The 17,244-nt window shown below is 53.1% G+C and overlaps 1 protein-coding gene across 3 annotated transcripts; it reads right to left on the reverse strand.

Moving 5' to 3' along the window:
* Positions 1-657: 657 nt before the first annotated feature.
* HTR3A (5-hydroxytryptamine receptor 3A) lies at positions 658-14,071 on the reverse strand. 3 transcript variants are annotated; one of them, XM_044929039.2, is made up of 9 exons: positions 13,889-14,071; positions 11,466-11,632; positions 10,064-10,108; positions 8,828-8,937; positions 7,276-7,445; positions 4,340-4,500; positions 3,823-4,033; positions 3,499-3,720; positions 658-957 (listed from the first exon to the last, which is right to left on the reverse strand). In XM_044929039.2, exons 1-9 carry the CDS (start codon positions 13,956-13,958, stop codon positions 941-943), a joined length of 1,173 nt encoding a protein of 390 aa, XP_044784974.1. In that variant the 5' UTR covers positions 13,959-14,071; the 3' UTR covers positions 658-940. The 3 variants fall into 3 exon arrangements, with proteins under 3 accessions (XP_044784974.1, XP_006060266.2, XP_044784973.2); XM_006060204.4 differs by having other exon boundaries at positions 658-1,496; XM_044929038.2 differs by having other exon boundaries at positions 658-1,496; positions 3,499-4,033.
* Between the last annotated feature and the right edge of the window lie 3,173 nt (positions 14,072-17,244).

The following is a 17,244-nucleotide window of genomic DNA, read 5'->3' on the forward strand; positions in this document are numbered from 1 at the left end:
GGGGATCTTCCTCACCCAGTGATCGAACCCGTGTGTCCTGCATTACAGGCAGTTTCTTTACTGCTGAGCCACTGAGAAACCCTGTGATGTTCCTTAGCATATCTTTAAACCCTGAAGTGTGATAGAGGGGCCAGGATCTGATATGTAAGATCAGAGACCATGCCTTGGACTCTCCCTCCCTCATGGTCCTGTTTTCTGGTGGCTATGCCAGGGGCTGGCTGCTAAGAGTTCCCAAAGGAGCTAGGTAAGTGCAAGACTTAGCATTCTCTGCTTTCAAACATCAAACCAGTGGGTGCTGGCCGTGGTGCTGATGTTCTTGCTGGAGGAGAGCGGCTCCCAGCTTCCCCAAGAGGCCATGAGCCCACAATAATAACAGGACTATGTAGACCCTTCCATCATCTTTCCAGGGGATTACAGAACTGAGCATCATTCTCCCCACCTCCCCACTGCTAAGTTCATGGTTCTGATCCCCAGACCTTGAATCCCACCTCCAATCGTCTCCTTCAGAACAGCCACCATTTGGTCACCTCTTAATTCCTTGGGCCAGAAAGCACCAAACATCTGAAACCACAGATAATTCCCCAACCTCATTACCACCAGTAACTTCAGACCTCATCTTCCATCCGCCCGGATGCTGACATAGGGTCAATAGGAGAGTTTAGGGATTCATCACATTTTATTATCTCCTTCATCTGATGAGTGTTCAGGGAAGTGGCCACTGGTGAGCAGGGAGACCTTAGGGTTGGATGAACCTAATGCAGAGTAATGAGGCCCATGTGGCAGAGAGCTGGCTTACCTTCCACCTCAAAACAAGGCTGAGGGGGTGAGCAGAATTCCAAAGTGCCAGTTCAGGGAAATGCCCGTGGGGAAACTGAGGCTTGATGTTTAGACAGAGTGAAGTCAGGCCATGTGTGTGTTTCTTCTGATCCAAGAGTGTGTTTTAAAGCCATAATGGGCCTGTAGGGGAGTGGATGAGGGTGGAAGAATCTTAAACACCAAGTTTGGGGGAGGGAGAGTGAAGGCCCTGGTTTGGGACTGCTGAGATGCATTGGCACTGGAAACAGGCAGGAACTGTATATGTGCCTTGAGAACATCACTGGTGCCCCTTGGCCCTGAAATTCCCCCATCCCCATCCCCATCCTAACAAGCGCCATCACCCCCCACTCCCCCCGTGGCCAGGCGCTGGGCTGGACCCACTCAGGAATACTGCCAAATGGACCAGAGTGTGACCAGGGTGATGCTGTAGGCCAGCACCGCCAGCAGGTAGATGCGGAAGAGCAGCCGGTCCAGCACGGAGCCCACACGCAGCCAGTCCCGGGCCACCTCTCGGCTCCCCTCCCGCTTTTCCAGGAAGTGCCGGATGGAGGTTAGCTCCTGCAGCAGCCCGCGCACCGCCAGGGAGGCCTCCCGAGGCGGCGGGGGAGGGCTGCCTGTGCCCCTCGGGGTCTTCTCCAAGTCCCGGGGTCCCCCCAGATGGCTGCAGTGGTTTCCCATGTCTAGAAGAAGGACAGAGCATTGGCAAAGGAGGGAGGCCTGGCAGGCTCGTGTGAACACTGGCCTTTACATTTCTAAGGCCTCAGACATTTTTACAATGTATGATTTCAGACCTAGAGTACGGAGAATAACTTACATCTTTGGGTACCCACCGTCCAACTTAAGCAAATAAAGAAAGCCAATGCAGTTGAAGATCACTGTATATCCTTCCACCTTAGTCACATCCTTCATCCCTTCCCAGGTCAGCAAGACCATGAATTTGATGTTTATCCTTCACACACACATTTTTTTTTTAACCCAAGGGCTTTCCCCAGCCATTTGATATCCATTATATCATTTGAACCTCCTGGCAGCCCCATGGAGAGGCAGACTTAGAGTGATTATTAACCACACTCTTCACATGAAGATGTGAAAGCTCAGAGAGGTTAAGTGACTAGCCTGCAGTGACCCAGCCAGAGCATCATTTAATGGTGAGGCCGCCGAGGTCCAGGTATCTGGACTCCAAATCCTCTGCCTTGTCCACTGCATCATATCACCTCCCTGCACTCCTCTCCATGACTTTGAATCCTTCTGGACCAGAAAATACACCTTCGGATCATTGCCTTCACCAGATGAAGAATAGAATTAGGCATTAGTTTATGGCACGAGCTCATGATGAGATGGTCTTAGGTTAACCAAACATCTTCTACAAAAGGCCAGGCCCCAGCCAGGAGGAGGACCCAAAGGAGGGGAGAAAGGTGGAGGGTTTAAAACACCAGCTTGGAGTCAGATGAGCCTGGGTTCAAATCATGCCTTTGCCAGGTCCTGGCTCTGTGACTTAGGGCAAGCTCTTTGGCCTCTCTATGCTTCTGTTTCCTCATTTAAAAAATGAAAATGAGGATCCTATTGGGTCACCATGAGAATGACCTGTGATAATGCACAGAAAATGCTTTGCACACATCTGGTAAAGTGCTCAAGAAATCAACAAACCTATCACTACCACCACCACCGACAGAAGCATGAGGAATTTAGTATCCCTCTGTGCCCTGTCTCTGCCTCACAGGCGTTTGAAATTCTAAAGGGCCTGGTCTTTGGCTGATTCTAATGAGAGAGCGTTAGGAACCAGGCTGCAGAGTTGAACTACAGGAGGGTAGTTGTCCCATAAGTGCCTGTTGTCATTGTTTAGTTGCTAAGTCATGTCCAACTCTTTTGGTACCTGAGGGACTGTAGCCCACCAGCCTCCTCTGTACACCCCATGGAATATCCCAGGTAAGAATAGTGGAGTGGGTTGCCACTTCCTTCTCCAGGGAATCTTTCCGACCCAGGGATCAGACTCGCGTCTCCTGCATTGCAGGTAGATTCTTTAATGCTGATCCACCAGGAAAGCACTATAAGTGCCTGAGGGGCATCTACTTGACCTCCCTTGGGATCCATCTCAGGTGAGGTCACCCTAAGCCCAGAGGTCTTAGGTTCTGACACACTCAGTCTCTAGGACTCCTAAACCCTCTTCCCCTCCACCCAGGCTGCTGCTGCTTCTGCTGCTGCTGTTAAGTCACGTCAGTCATGTGCAACTCTGTGCGACCCCATAGATGGCAGCCCACCAGGCTCCCCATCCCTGGGATTCTCCAGGCAAGAACACTGGAGTGGGTTGCCATTTCCTTCTCCAATGCATGAAAGTGAAAAGTGAAAGTGAAGTCACTCAGCTGTGTCTGACTCTTAGTGACCCCATGGACTGCAGCCCACCAGGCTCCTCCGCCCATGGGACTTTCCAGGCAAGAGTACTGGAGTGGGTTGCCAGTGCCTTCTCCACCCAGGCTGATGCGTGAATACAAAGTGAGGAAGGGGTTTGACTGATGTCTTTGGCTGAAGTCTGCCATGAATTCTTGGTGCAGGACGGTACCCAGTTTGCAGGCCCTGCCCAGGCTCTCTGGCCTGGCGAGCCCTCCAGAGCCTCCCCCACCGCCAAGTCCCTGCCTCCAGGTCAGAAGTTCCCTTCCACTTGGGACTCTCCCGTTCCTGTCTCACCTGAGCAGTCATCGGTCTTGGCGGCTTGGGAGGTGGCTGCGGGCCTCCGGGCTGTCGACTGCTCCCCTAGGCAGAGGAGCAGGGTGACTCTCTCAAGAACCAGGTGGCGCAGCCAGGCGGGCACCGGCTGCTGCAGGTCCTGTTTGTGTACCAGCCGCACGATGAGGATCGTCTCGGCCAAGCTGATCACCAGGAGAGCCATGCACACGACGAAGTAGACACCTATGCGCCCCAGGATGGGGCGGGGTGGGGGACACACATGGGAGGTAGGAGAGGCGCGGGTCCCTCGGCCCCAGGGAGCTCTCCCCCAGGAGCCGGCCTTACCGATGAGCGGCGTGCCGATGGCCGTGGCGGGCAGCGTGTCGGACACGATGATCAGGAAGACCGAGTAGCCCAGGAGGAGCGTGATCTTGAAGGAAACTCTCTCACCACTGTCCGGAGGCAGATAGAAGCCCACGATGTCCACGACCATGAGGAAGATACTGGGCAGAAGCAGGCTGACCGCATAGAAGAGGGGCCGTCGGCGGATGACCACCTGGATCGAGAGAGGAGCTCAGGGGAGTGGGGGCAGACAGGTTCTGGGCCCAGGAACCCCCTTCTCCCCATCCCAGATCCTCTTGCTTCATGGAGCTTTCAGCCTGGACTGCTGAAAGATGTAGACAAACCCCATATACTGTCTCTGGATCAAAGCTTGTGGCTGTTCAGGAAAAGTGAAGAGACACCGCAGCTGTGTTTCCCCAACCACTTCGTTGAGGATGCAGGGCACCCTGGAGCTGGGAAAGGGCTGCGGAGGTTCTTCCCCATTCGCCTCCTGAAGCCTGCCGGGGTGTGCCCCACTCACATAGAACTTCATCTCTGCGTAGCTGTCACTGCTTTCTATACTGAACTCCTGGAACTGGGTCAGCACCCCCAGCAGCTCCCACTCGCCCTGGTTCATGAAGACGCTCCTGTCGAACTTCACCTTTTCAGGCAGGCGCCACAGGGAGATGTTGATGTCCTGGACTGAGACAGGAGAAACGGGGCAGCTTTGGAGCCCAGGCCAGGGGCATGCCAGACCCTGTGAGGGTGGGGCAGCACCCACGTGGCGTGGCTCAAGTCTCAGCTCGTAATCTTCAGCCTGTTTCTTGGCTGTAAGATGAGGTCATAGTGCACCCTGTACCTGTCTGTGCAGGGGGGCTGTACAGAGGGGACAGGTCCTGGATGGAGACACAGCAAAATGCAAACAGCCGGACAAACTATTACCATGCCTTCTCCTCTTTCTGTCTCTGTCTCTCTCTCTCACATGCACACTCATACTTTCAAGCATTCCTCTAGGTTTCCTGTTAGAATTTCTCCTGTAGGCAATGAGCAAGAGGCAGCTTTTCTCATCCTTGCCTTGATAGAGCTGCCTGCCTTCATATTTATTTATTTATGCAGCTACGCCGTGTCTTTGTTTTGGCATGTGAGAGATCTCACACATGGCTGTGGCAGGCAGGATCTAGTTCCCTGATCAGGGATCGAACCCAGGCCTCCTGCTTTGGGAGTGTGAAGTCTTAGTCACTGGCCCACCAGAGAAGTCCCTGAGCTGCCTGTCTTTCAAGGTGAATTAGGAAAATAAGCAAAATCCTCCCTTACAGAATAACGGTTATACTGCTCCACATTTATACTAGCGAAACAGATATACATGTGCGGCAGAAGACAGCAGTATCCATTGCAGCAAAATGCTGTGAAAGATCTAAATTCCCACCAATCAGGGAAATGCTTAATAAAGTTTATGCAGCCCAAACCTTGAACTCTTCTACAGCAGTCAACATTGATGAGGAAGAACTAAATCTGTACTAACTGGAAAAATGCCCAAGACTGGTTGTTAAGTAAAAAGACTCAGGTACAAGTATATATTGGAACACAGAACATTTTACATTTATGTAAAATAAAAACCCATAAAACATTTCTGGACACTTTCCATAGATGTGTATGTATGTGTATGTATTCAAAGGCTGGAGAAGGATCTAGAAGAACATATTATATAAAATATATATCAGTATATATATATGTATATCATGATACTGATAAAAATTAAGTCTCGGTGTAGGGAGTTGTTGGTAAGAGTTTGGGATTGAGAGTAGAGGTCAAGATTATTTGCAATTATGACTTTTGTTCAAGGGAGTTACGTATTACATTTGTCATTACAGTTAATAAAATCAGGATAGCACTGCAGGATGCCTTTATGCAGCAGAGAGAGGCTCACTTCACTAGACCCTGAAGGCACCTAGCATGCGTCCACTCGGTGGAAGTTTGCCAAGCATCTTCCTTTGTGCTAGGCACTGCCCTGGGGAGCTAATCATGGCCAGAAATCCTGTCCCTGCCCTCTCTAAGTTTCCATCTAGTGGAGGAGTAGACGTTGAAATAAGTCTTTACAAATGAACAGAAGTAGAGAGAAAACAAGAGCCTATAAAATTGGGTGATGGAGGTGCCTTGTTTGGGGGACGAACGGGGGTTTACTGAGTAACTGACATGGACACTGTGATTAGAAGTTCTGTAGAGCGACTTAGCAACAGCAGAGGCAGAGGGACTTTGGGCTTCTCTCTGGTTCAGACGGTGAAGAATCTGCCTGTAATGCGGGAGACCTGGGTTCAATCCCTGAACAGGGAAGATCCTCTGGAGAAAGGAATGGACAGAAGGGAATGGTTACCCACTCCAGGACTCTTGCCTGGAGAAGTCCATGGACAGAGGAGCCTGGTGGGCTGCAGTTCATGGGGTTGCAAAGAGTCGGACATGAGTGAGTGACTTCACTTTCACTTTCTTTCACTGAAGGCCTTCACTGGAGGTCCAGTGGTTACGACGCCACGCTTCCAATGCAGGGGCCATGAGTTCCATCCCTAGTCGGGGAACCATCCCTAGTCCTGCCGCAGGTGTCAGAGGGCAGGAGGGGCGCCAGAAGGAGAAAAGGAGAGGGAGGGGCAAGGTGTCCAAGGAGAAGCAGCAGCATGTGAGTAAGGGAAAAAACAAGGGGTGCTGGGGCCGGGAAAGCAGGCAGCTGGGCTGGGGACTGAGTGGCAGGGGAAGCCCGAGTGGTGTCTGTGCGCAGAGGCCTGTAGACCAGGTAAGAGATCTGGATCATGTCTCAGGAGGGCTGGTGAAACCCTGAGAGTTTTAAGTAGATAGAGACGTGATCAGATTTGTATGACTTTTCAATTTAAAAAACTGGGGGGAGGGGGGCCACACACATGGGATATTACTTCCCCAACAAGGGATGGAACCTGAGTTCCCTGCATTGGAAGCTCTGAGCTTTAACCACTGGACTGCCAGGGAAGTCCCCAGATTTGCGTTTGCATAAGATCTCTCTGGCTGCTGTGAGAAGCATGAATTGGTGTGGGGGTGGGGACCGGAGGGGATGAGAATGAATGGGGACCGACTGCTGGGAGCTACTGCAGTAACCTGGGCAGGAGATGAGGGTAGCTGGCACTGGGGGGGAGGGTCCATCAGTGAAGAAGTGGGTAGATTTGAAAGACACTTCCTGCCAGATCCTACTTGTGACTTGGGAAAAGCATCATCCCTGACCAAGCATCTTGGCCTCAGTTTACACCGTCTCATTCCATCCTTAGGACAGCTGAGGGAGGCTGACAAGGGTTACATGGTCAGTGCCATTTAGAGGATGGGGAAACAGAGGCTGAGCAACATGAACAAATAAGAGGTGAGCGAACTGGAGAAGGGAGACTACATCCCCAGGGGTGCTCCTCATGCAGGCATCCCTGGGCCCCCACCTGTTCTCCCACCTCCCAAAGCCCCTGGACTCACTGGTGTGCAGCCAGCTGGTGAAGGTCAGCGAGCAGTTCTGTACGTCGAAGGGGAAGTTGTAGATGTCCAGGGTACAGGCGGTCATCACCTGGAGGGGCTTGTAGTTCTGGACCTCGCCATGATGCCGGACATAGACATACGGGATGTTTGGAGACTTCCCCACGTCCACACTGGCCAGGGAAGAGGGGTGGGTTTGGGGCTCAAGAAGCAGGCCAAGCCCTGGGTGTCAGAAGGTCTCTGAGCAGTTCGGCAGGGGAAGAGATGCAGAGAGGGTCCAGACAACAGGACAGCCTGGCAGTTTTGTCTGGCCTTGGCGTGTCCAAGCTTCTTATCTTAGGCTTCCTTACCTGCCATCACCAAGGCCACTTTTCAAGCAGTTAAAGAGCATTTCTCCTTTATTCCCCTGGCAATCTAGCCACAAAACGCAAGCCAGGAGTCCATGGACCCCAAAGCCCCGGGCCATAAGGGGAACACCCAGCTGTCCCCCATGTGCCGCCCACCCGGGGTGGGCAGAGCTCAGCTCCCAGGATCGACAGTCTGGTGGCAACAGGCAGGCTTGGTGGGAGAGCAGACCCTTGGGTTCCATCCCTAGGAATCCTTGAAATTAAAACAATCATTTCCAGGGGTGGGGGGTGAAGAATTAGGGCAAGTAACAAAGTCCTGTATGAGCTCATCCCACTCTCTTTGGGCAGACCCCAGGCCAAGCTCCCCCAAGGGAGCCCTGGAGCTAAGCCTGGGGTCCTGAGCCTATGGCGTTCTGTGGCATCAGGCTGAGAGACAAGAAGTCAAGGCCAAGGCTACTTCAGTGTTGAAAATGGAGATCCAGCCTGAAACTAGAGATCCCCAGTCCCTCCAGACTCAGCTCTGCAGGGAGTGAGGCTCTCAGTCAGCTGCCTCCCTGAATTGTGAGCAGCAACCCCTGGACATGGGCGATGCAGTGGGTACTGGGTGGAGGACAGCTGGCCCCCACCACCTTCTCCTTCCATCTGTCTCCCCAGCCATCTTCCCAGACCTTGGATTCAGAAGCCCAGGCAGTGGAGCCTGAAGGATGGGGAGAAGGAATGTTGGCTGCTGGAAATAAAGGCTGGTGGGACCTACTTCATCCCAGGGTGCAATCTGTGCCCACTCAGGCACGTGTGTGGCTTGAAAGTTTGAGTTTCTCCTGGCCCCAAGTCTCCTCTGCCAACCATCGCTGGCACTTTATTCCTTTCAGAAATATTCCTGTCCCCTTTAAAAACACTGTTCCCCACTAGACTATTATGACAATGTGGATTCATTCACTGGCCTCCTTTCTCCCTGAAAAGGGATCCTTGGGTCAAGGAGAAGAGCAAAGTTTCAGCATCAGACATAGAAAAAGGGGAGTTTTGAAAAGAAAAGAAAGGGAGAAAAAGATAAAGGGGAACGAGGGCCCAGTGCAACTTTACCTCCATTTCTGCAGGTCTGGTGGAGCATCTCATATACAACAGCGGTGATCTTGTCTCCTGCCCGCCTGCCGTCCCCAGCGCCCCCCACCCCCGCCCCTGGCTGCCACGCGTCTGATGACAGTACTCACAACTCATTGATAAGGATGTCTGGGACCCAGATGCTGTCTGTGGGGATGGACAATTTGGTGATGTTGTCAAAGTCCTCAGGGTTCCACTGGAGAAACTCATCGGTCCAGTACTAGGAGAGGAGCAGGAATGATCACGGGTGACCCAGTCCATCATGGGCAGGGCGGTCCGCAACTCAGGCCAACTTCACCGCTCAGAGCCCAAGCAACAAGGGGGGCATCTTCTTGGGAGAATCTGGGTGTCAGTGGCACCCAGGTTACTCAGTGGTACCTAAGAATCCCTTCCCCTCTGCACTCACACATCCCTACATGCGAATATATACAACACAGGCAGATGTAGCCTCTCCCTGGGGAAGGTATCCAGTCATTTCTAATGTATAAACCACCTAGCCATCAACTGAGGTATGTGTGCTAAGTCACTTCAGTCATGTCCGACTCCTTGCAACCCTATGGCCTGTAGCCCACCAGACTCCTCTGTTCATGGGGTTTTCCAGGCAAGAATACTGGAGTGGGTTGTCATTTTCTCTTAGACAAATCCCTTCTTGGGTCTTGATGTACACATACATAGACAGGGATAATGGTATGCACCTCACAGGGTAAGGTATGGCTATAGCTAAATTTTGATCACTGCCTCCCCCACTCTCTTGCCAGAATGACTGGTCTAAAATGTAAATGCCACCGTGTCGCTCCTTTGCCTCTGAGTCCTCCTTGCACCCTGCCTGAGCGGTGCCCATCAGAAGCTGGAGGAGTGGGGAAGTGGCTGGGGATAGGAAGACTAAGTGATGGGATCAGCCTGTTTCAATCACCCGGTTTGGTCGTCATCCAATTTGGCTTTCATAGAGGGAAGAACTTTCTAGCAATCAGAGCTGTTTGAAAGCCAAGTGGCTGCCTTCTGAGCTGCCAGTCACCGAGGTGTTTGATCAGGAGAAGCGGGACAAGCGCTTGCTGGAGAGGCTGTGAAAAACCTTGGAAACCGGGGAGGTTGGGGGATTTCTCCTCTGCTGATCTTTAAGCCGCCTCCCGTTTGCAGTCCTGAGGTTAGAGGGGCCCAGATTCAGGAGACCCCAGATCTCATGAGCATGCCTCTCCCCTTCCCTCCTCTCCCCTTTCTTCCCCTCCTTCCCTTGCCCAAGGCCTCTGAGATTCCCAGCTCCTCTGAGACAGAGGTGCGCCCTCAGGAAGGGTTGCCCGCCCCCCAGTCCCAGGAAATGGGGATGGGGGAGGGGCTGGTTTGCTCACCTGCCGATACCAGATGTACGTGGTCAGGATCTGGTTCTTCTCATCCTGCGGAAGGAACGGGAGCTCGGCAAAGGCGGCCCTGTGGGCTGGGAGCCCGCCTTGCACATGCCAACCCCAACAGGAGCTGCTGCTCTGTGTGCCTGCTCCCTTGAGAATGAGGAAATGGGGTGGGGAAAGGGGCCAGCCGGGAAAAAATCGGCCTTTTACTAGGAGACACCTAGGAGACATCAAGGATTTCTTTTTTACCATATGTGTGTGTGTGTTCACACATATATGTGTTCTATTATCTTCTATTCGGTTGTGTATATTTCACATAAACATATATAATATAGTAACATAATAAAAGATAATAATAGAAGACATATTTAATGACCATGAAGAAGGCTGAGCACCAAGGAATCGATGCTTTTGAATTGTGATGTTGGAGAAGACTTCTGAGAGTCCCTTGGACTGCAAGGAGATCAAAGAAGTCAATCTTAAAGGATATCAACCCTAAATATTCACTGGAAGGACTGATGCTTTAGCCACCTGATGCAAATAGCTGACTCTGGAAAATACCCTGATGCTGGGAAAGACTGAGGGCAGGAGAAGGGCATAACAGAAGATGAGATGGTTGGATGGCATCACCGACTCAATGGACATGAGTTTGAGCAAACTCTTGGAGGTGGTGAAGGACAGGGAAGCCTGGTGTGCTGCAGTCTGTGGGGTTGCAGAGTCAGACACAACTTAGCGACTAAACAACAACATAACAACATCATATATATGTATGTCTGTACAATTATATCTGTACGTATGTATCTACACCTATTTCCTATGTTAGCATGACGTCAAAAGGTACAGACCCACATAAAATGAAGAATTCATCACTCTCCCTCCCTTCCATCCAATTCCCAATCTCCCTTCCAGAAACAGCCAGCTGACTCCAGTAGAGATGGCCAGAGAAGTCAGTTCTGCCCACCCTACCCCAGGGCAGCACCTGCATCTCTGAAGTTGCCTTCTTCTTTATCTCAGCCCAGCATCCAACCCCCTACTTCAGCAATTGATTAACTGCTTTATTTATGATTAATTCTTCAACCACGATTTAGTAACACCCGCCATGTACCAGGGACGTGTGTAAGACACTGAGGGTATAGAGGTGAATAGGATGGTCTGCACCCTCACCCAGCTCACCCAGGGAGGTGCAATGTGTGAAGAACCACACGTACGCACAACCCATAGGCCGTAGGGTATGGGAGAGGCAGCCATGCAGGTGACTCCAGTTTTCAGTTTGGGGAGCATCCTGAGCTGTGGTATCAGGGCTCAGGGGCTATGGGCACCCAAAAGCCCACCATGGACTGGGTCTCACATGGTCTCCCACTCAGAAGGTCCACCCTGGAGCAGGGCAGTGGGGCCGGGTGCTCACCACGCTGAGGATGGCGTAGACGATGACGTCGATGGACACAGTGGTCGGTGTCCTCCAGTCCCGCACGGGCCGCACGCCCTTCTTGTAGTTGGCCAGCAGGTGATCTGACAGCCGCAGCAGAGCCGGCCTGGAGGCGTTGGGGGGCTGGGGGTCCCCCCTGTGCTTGGCTGGGAAGGACAGACAGAGCAGCCTGAGTTTGCCCCAGATCTCTGGCCCTGGTTTCAAAGCTAGTAAATGTGTCCCCACTTAATCCCACCTCCCAGAACTCCCAGATACCCCCACAGACTGAAATTCCCATCTCCGGAGAATTTTTTGCCTACAGAGGTTCCTGCCAAAACCCAAAGGTATTCATCAGGGTAGCCCCAACCTCCGTTTATATGAGAAAGGAAGGTGGGCTGTGAGAGCAGGTGGCACGAGGCAGGTGAGGTCTCGAGTCGGCCAAGGATGAGAAGGGTTGAGAGTCGCTGCCCGCCCAGAGGAGGTGGGCCTCTGGGGCCTGGACGAGGGGCTCTGGGAGCCCAGGGAAGCTGGCCCTAGCAGGAGATCCTAGAGAGTATGGCCCCAAGTGCACAGATTCTAAGCCCAGCGGTCTGCAGGGTGTCAGCCTCAGCGGAGGTCAGAGCTCAGTGTCTGCACAGCTCACGGTCCCTGGGACCCCAGCCCTCAGCTGACGAGGAGAGAAGGGTGGGCACCCAGCGAATGCCCTCTCCGACCTGCAAAGCCCACCCCAGGGAGAGCCCGCCCGTCTGCACGCTCATGCAAACTCCCGAGGAGTCCTTGCTGGGCCTCCTTCTTAGTCTAGCTTTCTGGGCTGGTTTGATGGGGTTGGGAAGAGGGCTGGGGTGGGGTGTGGAGGAAGCCAGTAGAAACCAAGCTGCTCCCAGAGCCAGAGGCCTGCAAGGATAAAATCGTGAAACCCCACACCTAGGCCCTCGCCCCATTCTGCGGGGATTTCACAGGAGCACCTCAGCTGTCTCTCTGGGAAACAGTAAGAGCATTTCCTGAAAGATGCCAGAAACACAAAGGGGAAAGACAGGGTTGGGGGGCTCCCTGGAGTACACAGGGCGCTGCTGGGGGCGGCAGGGGGCGGGGCCTTTCACAGCCCAGAGCCCGGTAGGCTGGGCTTTCCCTAGACAAGCCTGCCTCTTCTCCCACCTCATCTACCGTGCGTGTAATCCCTACAGCAAATTGGTCCTGCAGGTTCCCTTTCCTGCCCACCCCCGCCCCCCACTCCCCAATAAACTTTCAGAAAAACAACAGCAGAGAGAGAGGGGAAGATGAGAGGATGTTTACTGAGCGTCCCCTTTGGGAATAATACCAATGAGCACATCGTTCATTTCAGTATCAGCCCCCTGGGCTGCCTGCTACCAGAGCCCACATTACTGATAAAGATGCCCGAGGCTCAGACAGGCAAGTACTGTGCCCTGCAGGCAAGGGAGCTGGGATTCAGACCCAGGTCCCTGCGTATCTTCACTGCACCAGCAACAGCCCAGGTCTTATCGTCTGGGATTCTGACCAGACTGGGCGCCGCAGACCTCAGGGCCAAGGACCAGTGCTGGGAGAGACAGAGCTCCCCCTCAACCAGAGAAGCCCCAGACCACAGTCGTAACTCACAGCCCGGGCCTGCTCGTCCCACTGAGCTACTCCCAACGGCATGAGGAAAACCATCGTGCCCCTAAGCCCTTCAGAGCTGTCCATTTAACCACAACCTAAACTGTGCCCGCCCTGGCTTCAAAGAGCTCTGGCTGGAGAGAAAACCTTTCCACGAAGGGTGGAGGTGGGGGATGACTATTGTCTGCAACAAAGGAAATGGATTCTTTTGTGGCTAAAACTCGTAGTATCCCCAGGAGGCGGGAAAGGATGGGTGAGGGAATGCAGAGAGAAGTTGGGTGCTATCTGAGCTGAGCCCTGGAAGGAACTTTTCTAGAAGACAAAGGCCCAGAGAGCTCGTGCAATGAAAGCAGTGAAGTCAGGGAAGATGACATCTGTCCTGGTCTCTAGTGCTGTGGAGCTGTGTGACCCTGGGTAAAATCTACCCACCCTGGACCACAGCATTCCCGTTTATAATAAGAGAGAGGGGATCAAGACAGCTCCAACTTCCCTTACATCTGCCCTTCAATGAGTCTGGGGGCCAAAGCAAAGAGGAGAGGAGCCCACTAAGCATTTCCCACACAGCAGGCTGTGCCACGCCCCACTCTGCAAGCTCTGCTCTCACCCTTCACTCGAGATGCCCAACTTTCTAGCTATATCCCCAGGGCGTGGAAATTCCCTCTTGCCCACATACGGTAAGGTCCCTGACTTTCCTGTTGCCTCACCCACTCCAAAACCCTCCTTCCTTCAAATTTTGGAGGCGCTAAGCATCCCCTGCGCCACCTCTGTCCGCTGCCTCCCAGGTGCTGCGTGCTGTCCCACCGTCTCCTTACCTTCTCCCCGTGGTGCCAGCAGCGTGGGCAGAAGCAAGCCAAGCAGAGCCCGCGGCACCCAGGGCAGCATAGTCGCTTCTCTCGGAGCGGCCTTCAGGGTGAGCGCTGCAGAGGACCAGCCTGCCCACTGCGTTCCACCAGCCTCATATCAGCCAGCCTCCCACACCTCCTGAGGCTGCAGCCTTACGCTGCCTCTGGCCACCAGGGCTGGGAAGCCGCCAAGTTTTCCTGCAATCAATCCTTCCGCTGGATCAGGTTTCAGGGCGGGGAGGGCAGGGGAGGAAGCCCGCCAGGCTGATGTCACGGGGCCAATGGAGCTTAGTCCTCCCGTTCAGCCAGGTGGCCTGGCTGAGTTCCCCAAGGAGTAACTTGGGGACAGAGGGCTGAAGGAGCCCCTGGAGCAAGGGGACAGTCTGTCTGTTGAGAGGCGCTCTGGGCTGCTGCCTTCGCTTATGCCCCTCGCTAGCATTGAGCCGGGGCTTTTCTGGTGGCTCAGCTGTAAAGAATCCACCTACAATGCAGGAGACCCGGGGTCGAGCCATAAGTCAGGAAGATCCCCTGGAGGAGGGCATGGCAACTCACTCCAGTGTTCTTGCCTGGGAAATCCCATGGACAGAGAAGCCTGGTGGGCTACAGTCCATAGAGTCGCACAGAGTTGGACACGACTGAAGCGACTTAGCAGCAGCAGCATTGAACTGGGGCAGAATGGGGTGAGGTAGGAGAAGCAGGAGGACCATGCTCTTCCTCCACAGGTGACACCGTGTCCCCAGCTAAACAGGTGACTGCGCATCATCAGTAAAGACCAAATATACATTTAACTGCTCTCCAGACACACCTAACCATTGTCCCTAAATGTCCCATTCTGTGTCCTTGGGGCTCCCTGTATGAATCAGTGAGGCACCCCCACTCCCCTGTTTCTTGCTCCAAGTCCTGGCCTGTATGTCCTGGGGGCCTGTGCCTTCCACCGAGCCAGGCACCCCCACCGCCCGCCCCCGGAGACAGAGCTGGGAAGGTAGGAGCATCAAACACTAAACTTGTTCTACAAGGGGCAGCGCCAAAGCTGGAGGGAAAATACGGCAAGAGGAAGATGAAAAGAAGCAGAAGGTAAAACTGTAGAAAAGACCTGGAGAAGAAGGGGGAAAAGGAAGGAGAAAAGGAAAAGATGGGGAAATTTGTAGGAAACAGAAGGAAGAGGAAAATAGAATTAAAAGGCAAGAAGGAGGGGGACAAAAAGAGGAAAAGAAAAAAAGGAGGAGGAGGAGGAAGAATCAGACGCAGCAGGAAGATGCTGAGCCCTGAGCCCGGGGGGGCTGAGTGTAGCTGTTCCTTCCGGAATGGGACCCTGGCTCTTGAGGGTTGGGTGTGGATCACCTCGGGACAGTGAAGAAGCCTGGAGACCCCGTCCCACGAGCCCACGTTGCTGCTGGGACCCTCTGAGACTGCCCTATTGTGTTGGGAGCGGGGGAGAGCATGTCATGGGCACAGTGTGTGGATTTGAAAATTAGCTTCTTAGGTAACAGGATTAGAGCGAGCTGGGCAGGCCACAGTCTCCGATGGAGATGTATTGCCGTGCGTCTCTCTCTGATGGAGCAGCAATCAGGTTTCCCCTGAAGAAATTTCCTATTAATGGATTTGATGGCGCACCAGACAAAGGGAGTTGGAGCCGTGGCCAGTGGCGGGGTGTAAATTGCCTCCGATGAAACCGTGGAGTCACTTTTGCCCCTTTTAAACAAGATAAGAATTAGTGCAAGGCCTTGATGAACTCTCCTTGGCCGGTGGGGATGAGGGAAAAGCAGAGGCCTGGCTAATTTGATTCCTGAGCTCTGCCAGTAGACGGCCAGGCTCCTCCCAGGGAGGGGAGGCAGACACGCAGATGGCAGCCGGCCAGTGTGGGTCATGAAAAGCTCAGAGGCTGCAGGGCCCAAAGCCCCGGGCTTCCTTTGAGTCCGGCAGCTCCATGCACCATGGGAAGGAGGACTGTTTGCACACATGTGTCTGGAGCTTCCCACCCTTTGTTGTACCGTCTCATGACACACCCCTGATCGCTTTTCTTGCTCTCAGTTTCCAGGTTCAAACATTCCAGAGCCCAGAGCCCCTCCAGGACTTGCCTCAGCTTCTAAAACTAGTTACGGATAGAGCTGAGATTCAGCTTTTCCCATTACAGCTGCATGTTTCCCATCTTCCCCAGTAGATTTTTTACTGGTCTGTAAAACTTTTACCACCAAAGAGCCTGATCTTTTAACACCTATAAACCTATAAAAATTCTGCAACCCACCATAACATCTGGCCCCATTAGGGGCCCACCTGCTAGAGAAGGGCTGGGGCAATCGTGTGGCTTCTCACCATCGTCCTAAGTGGGAGATACAGCTTCTTACTCCCCATAGCCATGAGGAGAGAGATTCAGGAAGCCCTGCGGTTGGTTGGACACTCAGGCTTGGCACTTTACCGAGTCCCTGCGAGACCCACCCCTCTCTCCTCTGGGGGAGCATTGAAATGAGCGGAACCCTATGGGCCTTGCCCACCATGTCCTCAGTCTGCGTTTTGACTGTGAAAAAGCTTCAGCCAGAGAATAAATTTAATCAAAAAAGCGAGAAAATGCAGAAACAAGGGAAAATAGTCTAAGAATAAGTAGTCATAGCTTAGTCGTTAAGCATAGTCAATGACCTTTCGTTCCTCCTCAAGGGCTATAGCAACGGAACAACAACGATAACAAGAGCTATGGATATGAGCCATATCCATGAGCTGGCTTATAGCTACTGAAACCCCCACCAGGTGGAAGAAGCTAACTACACGATGACCAGACTGCTGGCTGTACTGCCGCAACTCTGAGAACTGGCCTCAAGGAAATGGGAACAAACGGACCCTAGAAGTGAAGATTAATTGTACTTAAAACAATCAAGATGATGCTGGTCAGACTACCGATGACCAATTTCAAGATGACCGTCAGAGCTGGCTGTACGGTTTCTACTTGTAGCCCCCACCCCAGCCTATAAAAACTCTTGCCCATTGGTTGCGGTGGCTGGGGAGGGGGTGCTCAGCCTTTGAACAGAAGTCTGCCCTTCTCCCCAGGTGCCACATCCAAAATAAAGCAAACTTTCCTCTCCACCAGTCTTGCCTCTTTATTGGCTTTTGAGTGGTGAACAGCTGAATCCCACTTTTGGTTATAGCATGGGGGCAGCCTTTCTACTACCCAGTTCTGGGGACCTGACATACTTTGGCATGGAGGCTGGGCCACTTAGGGGTTGTCTGCTCATGGGAAGAGTGGAAGCCAGGAGGATGGGAAGATGCCTGCCTCAGTTTCCCTAGTCCCCCTGCCCAAAGAGGCAGCAGTGGCCTTTATAGGGAGGAGAGTAGAG

The sequence above is a fragment of the Bubalus bubalis genome, chromosome 16 (assembly GCF_019923935.1).
Source record: "Bubalus bubalis isolate 160015118507 breed Murrah chromosome 16, NDDB_SH_1, whole genome shotgun sequence".
In the NCBI taxonomy this organism is placed as follows: domain Eukaryota; kingdom Metazoa; phylum Chordata; class Mammalia; order Artiodactyla; family Bovidae; genus Bubalus; species Bubalus bubalis.

What these genes read in the sequence shown, in the direction of transcription:
- HTR3A (XM_044929038.2), bottom strand. Translation starts at nt 13,958, where the DNA reads ATGCTGCCCTGGGTGCCGCGGGCTCTGCTTGGCTTGCTTCTGCCCACG. An exon ending in GCTGGCACCACGGGGAGAAG is followed by an intron (nt 11,633 to 13,888) that starts GTAAGGAGACGG and finishes TGTCCTTCCCAG; the next exon opens with CCAAGCACAGGGGGGACCCC. An exon ending in CGTACATCTGGTATCGGCAG is followed by an intron (nt 8,938 to 10,063) that starts GTGAGCAAACCA and finishes CTCCTCTCCTAG; the next exon opens with TACTGGACCGATGAGTTTCT.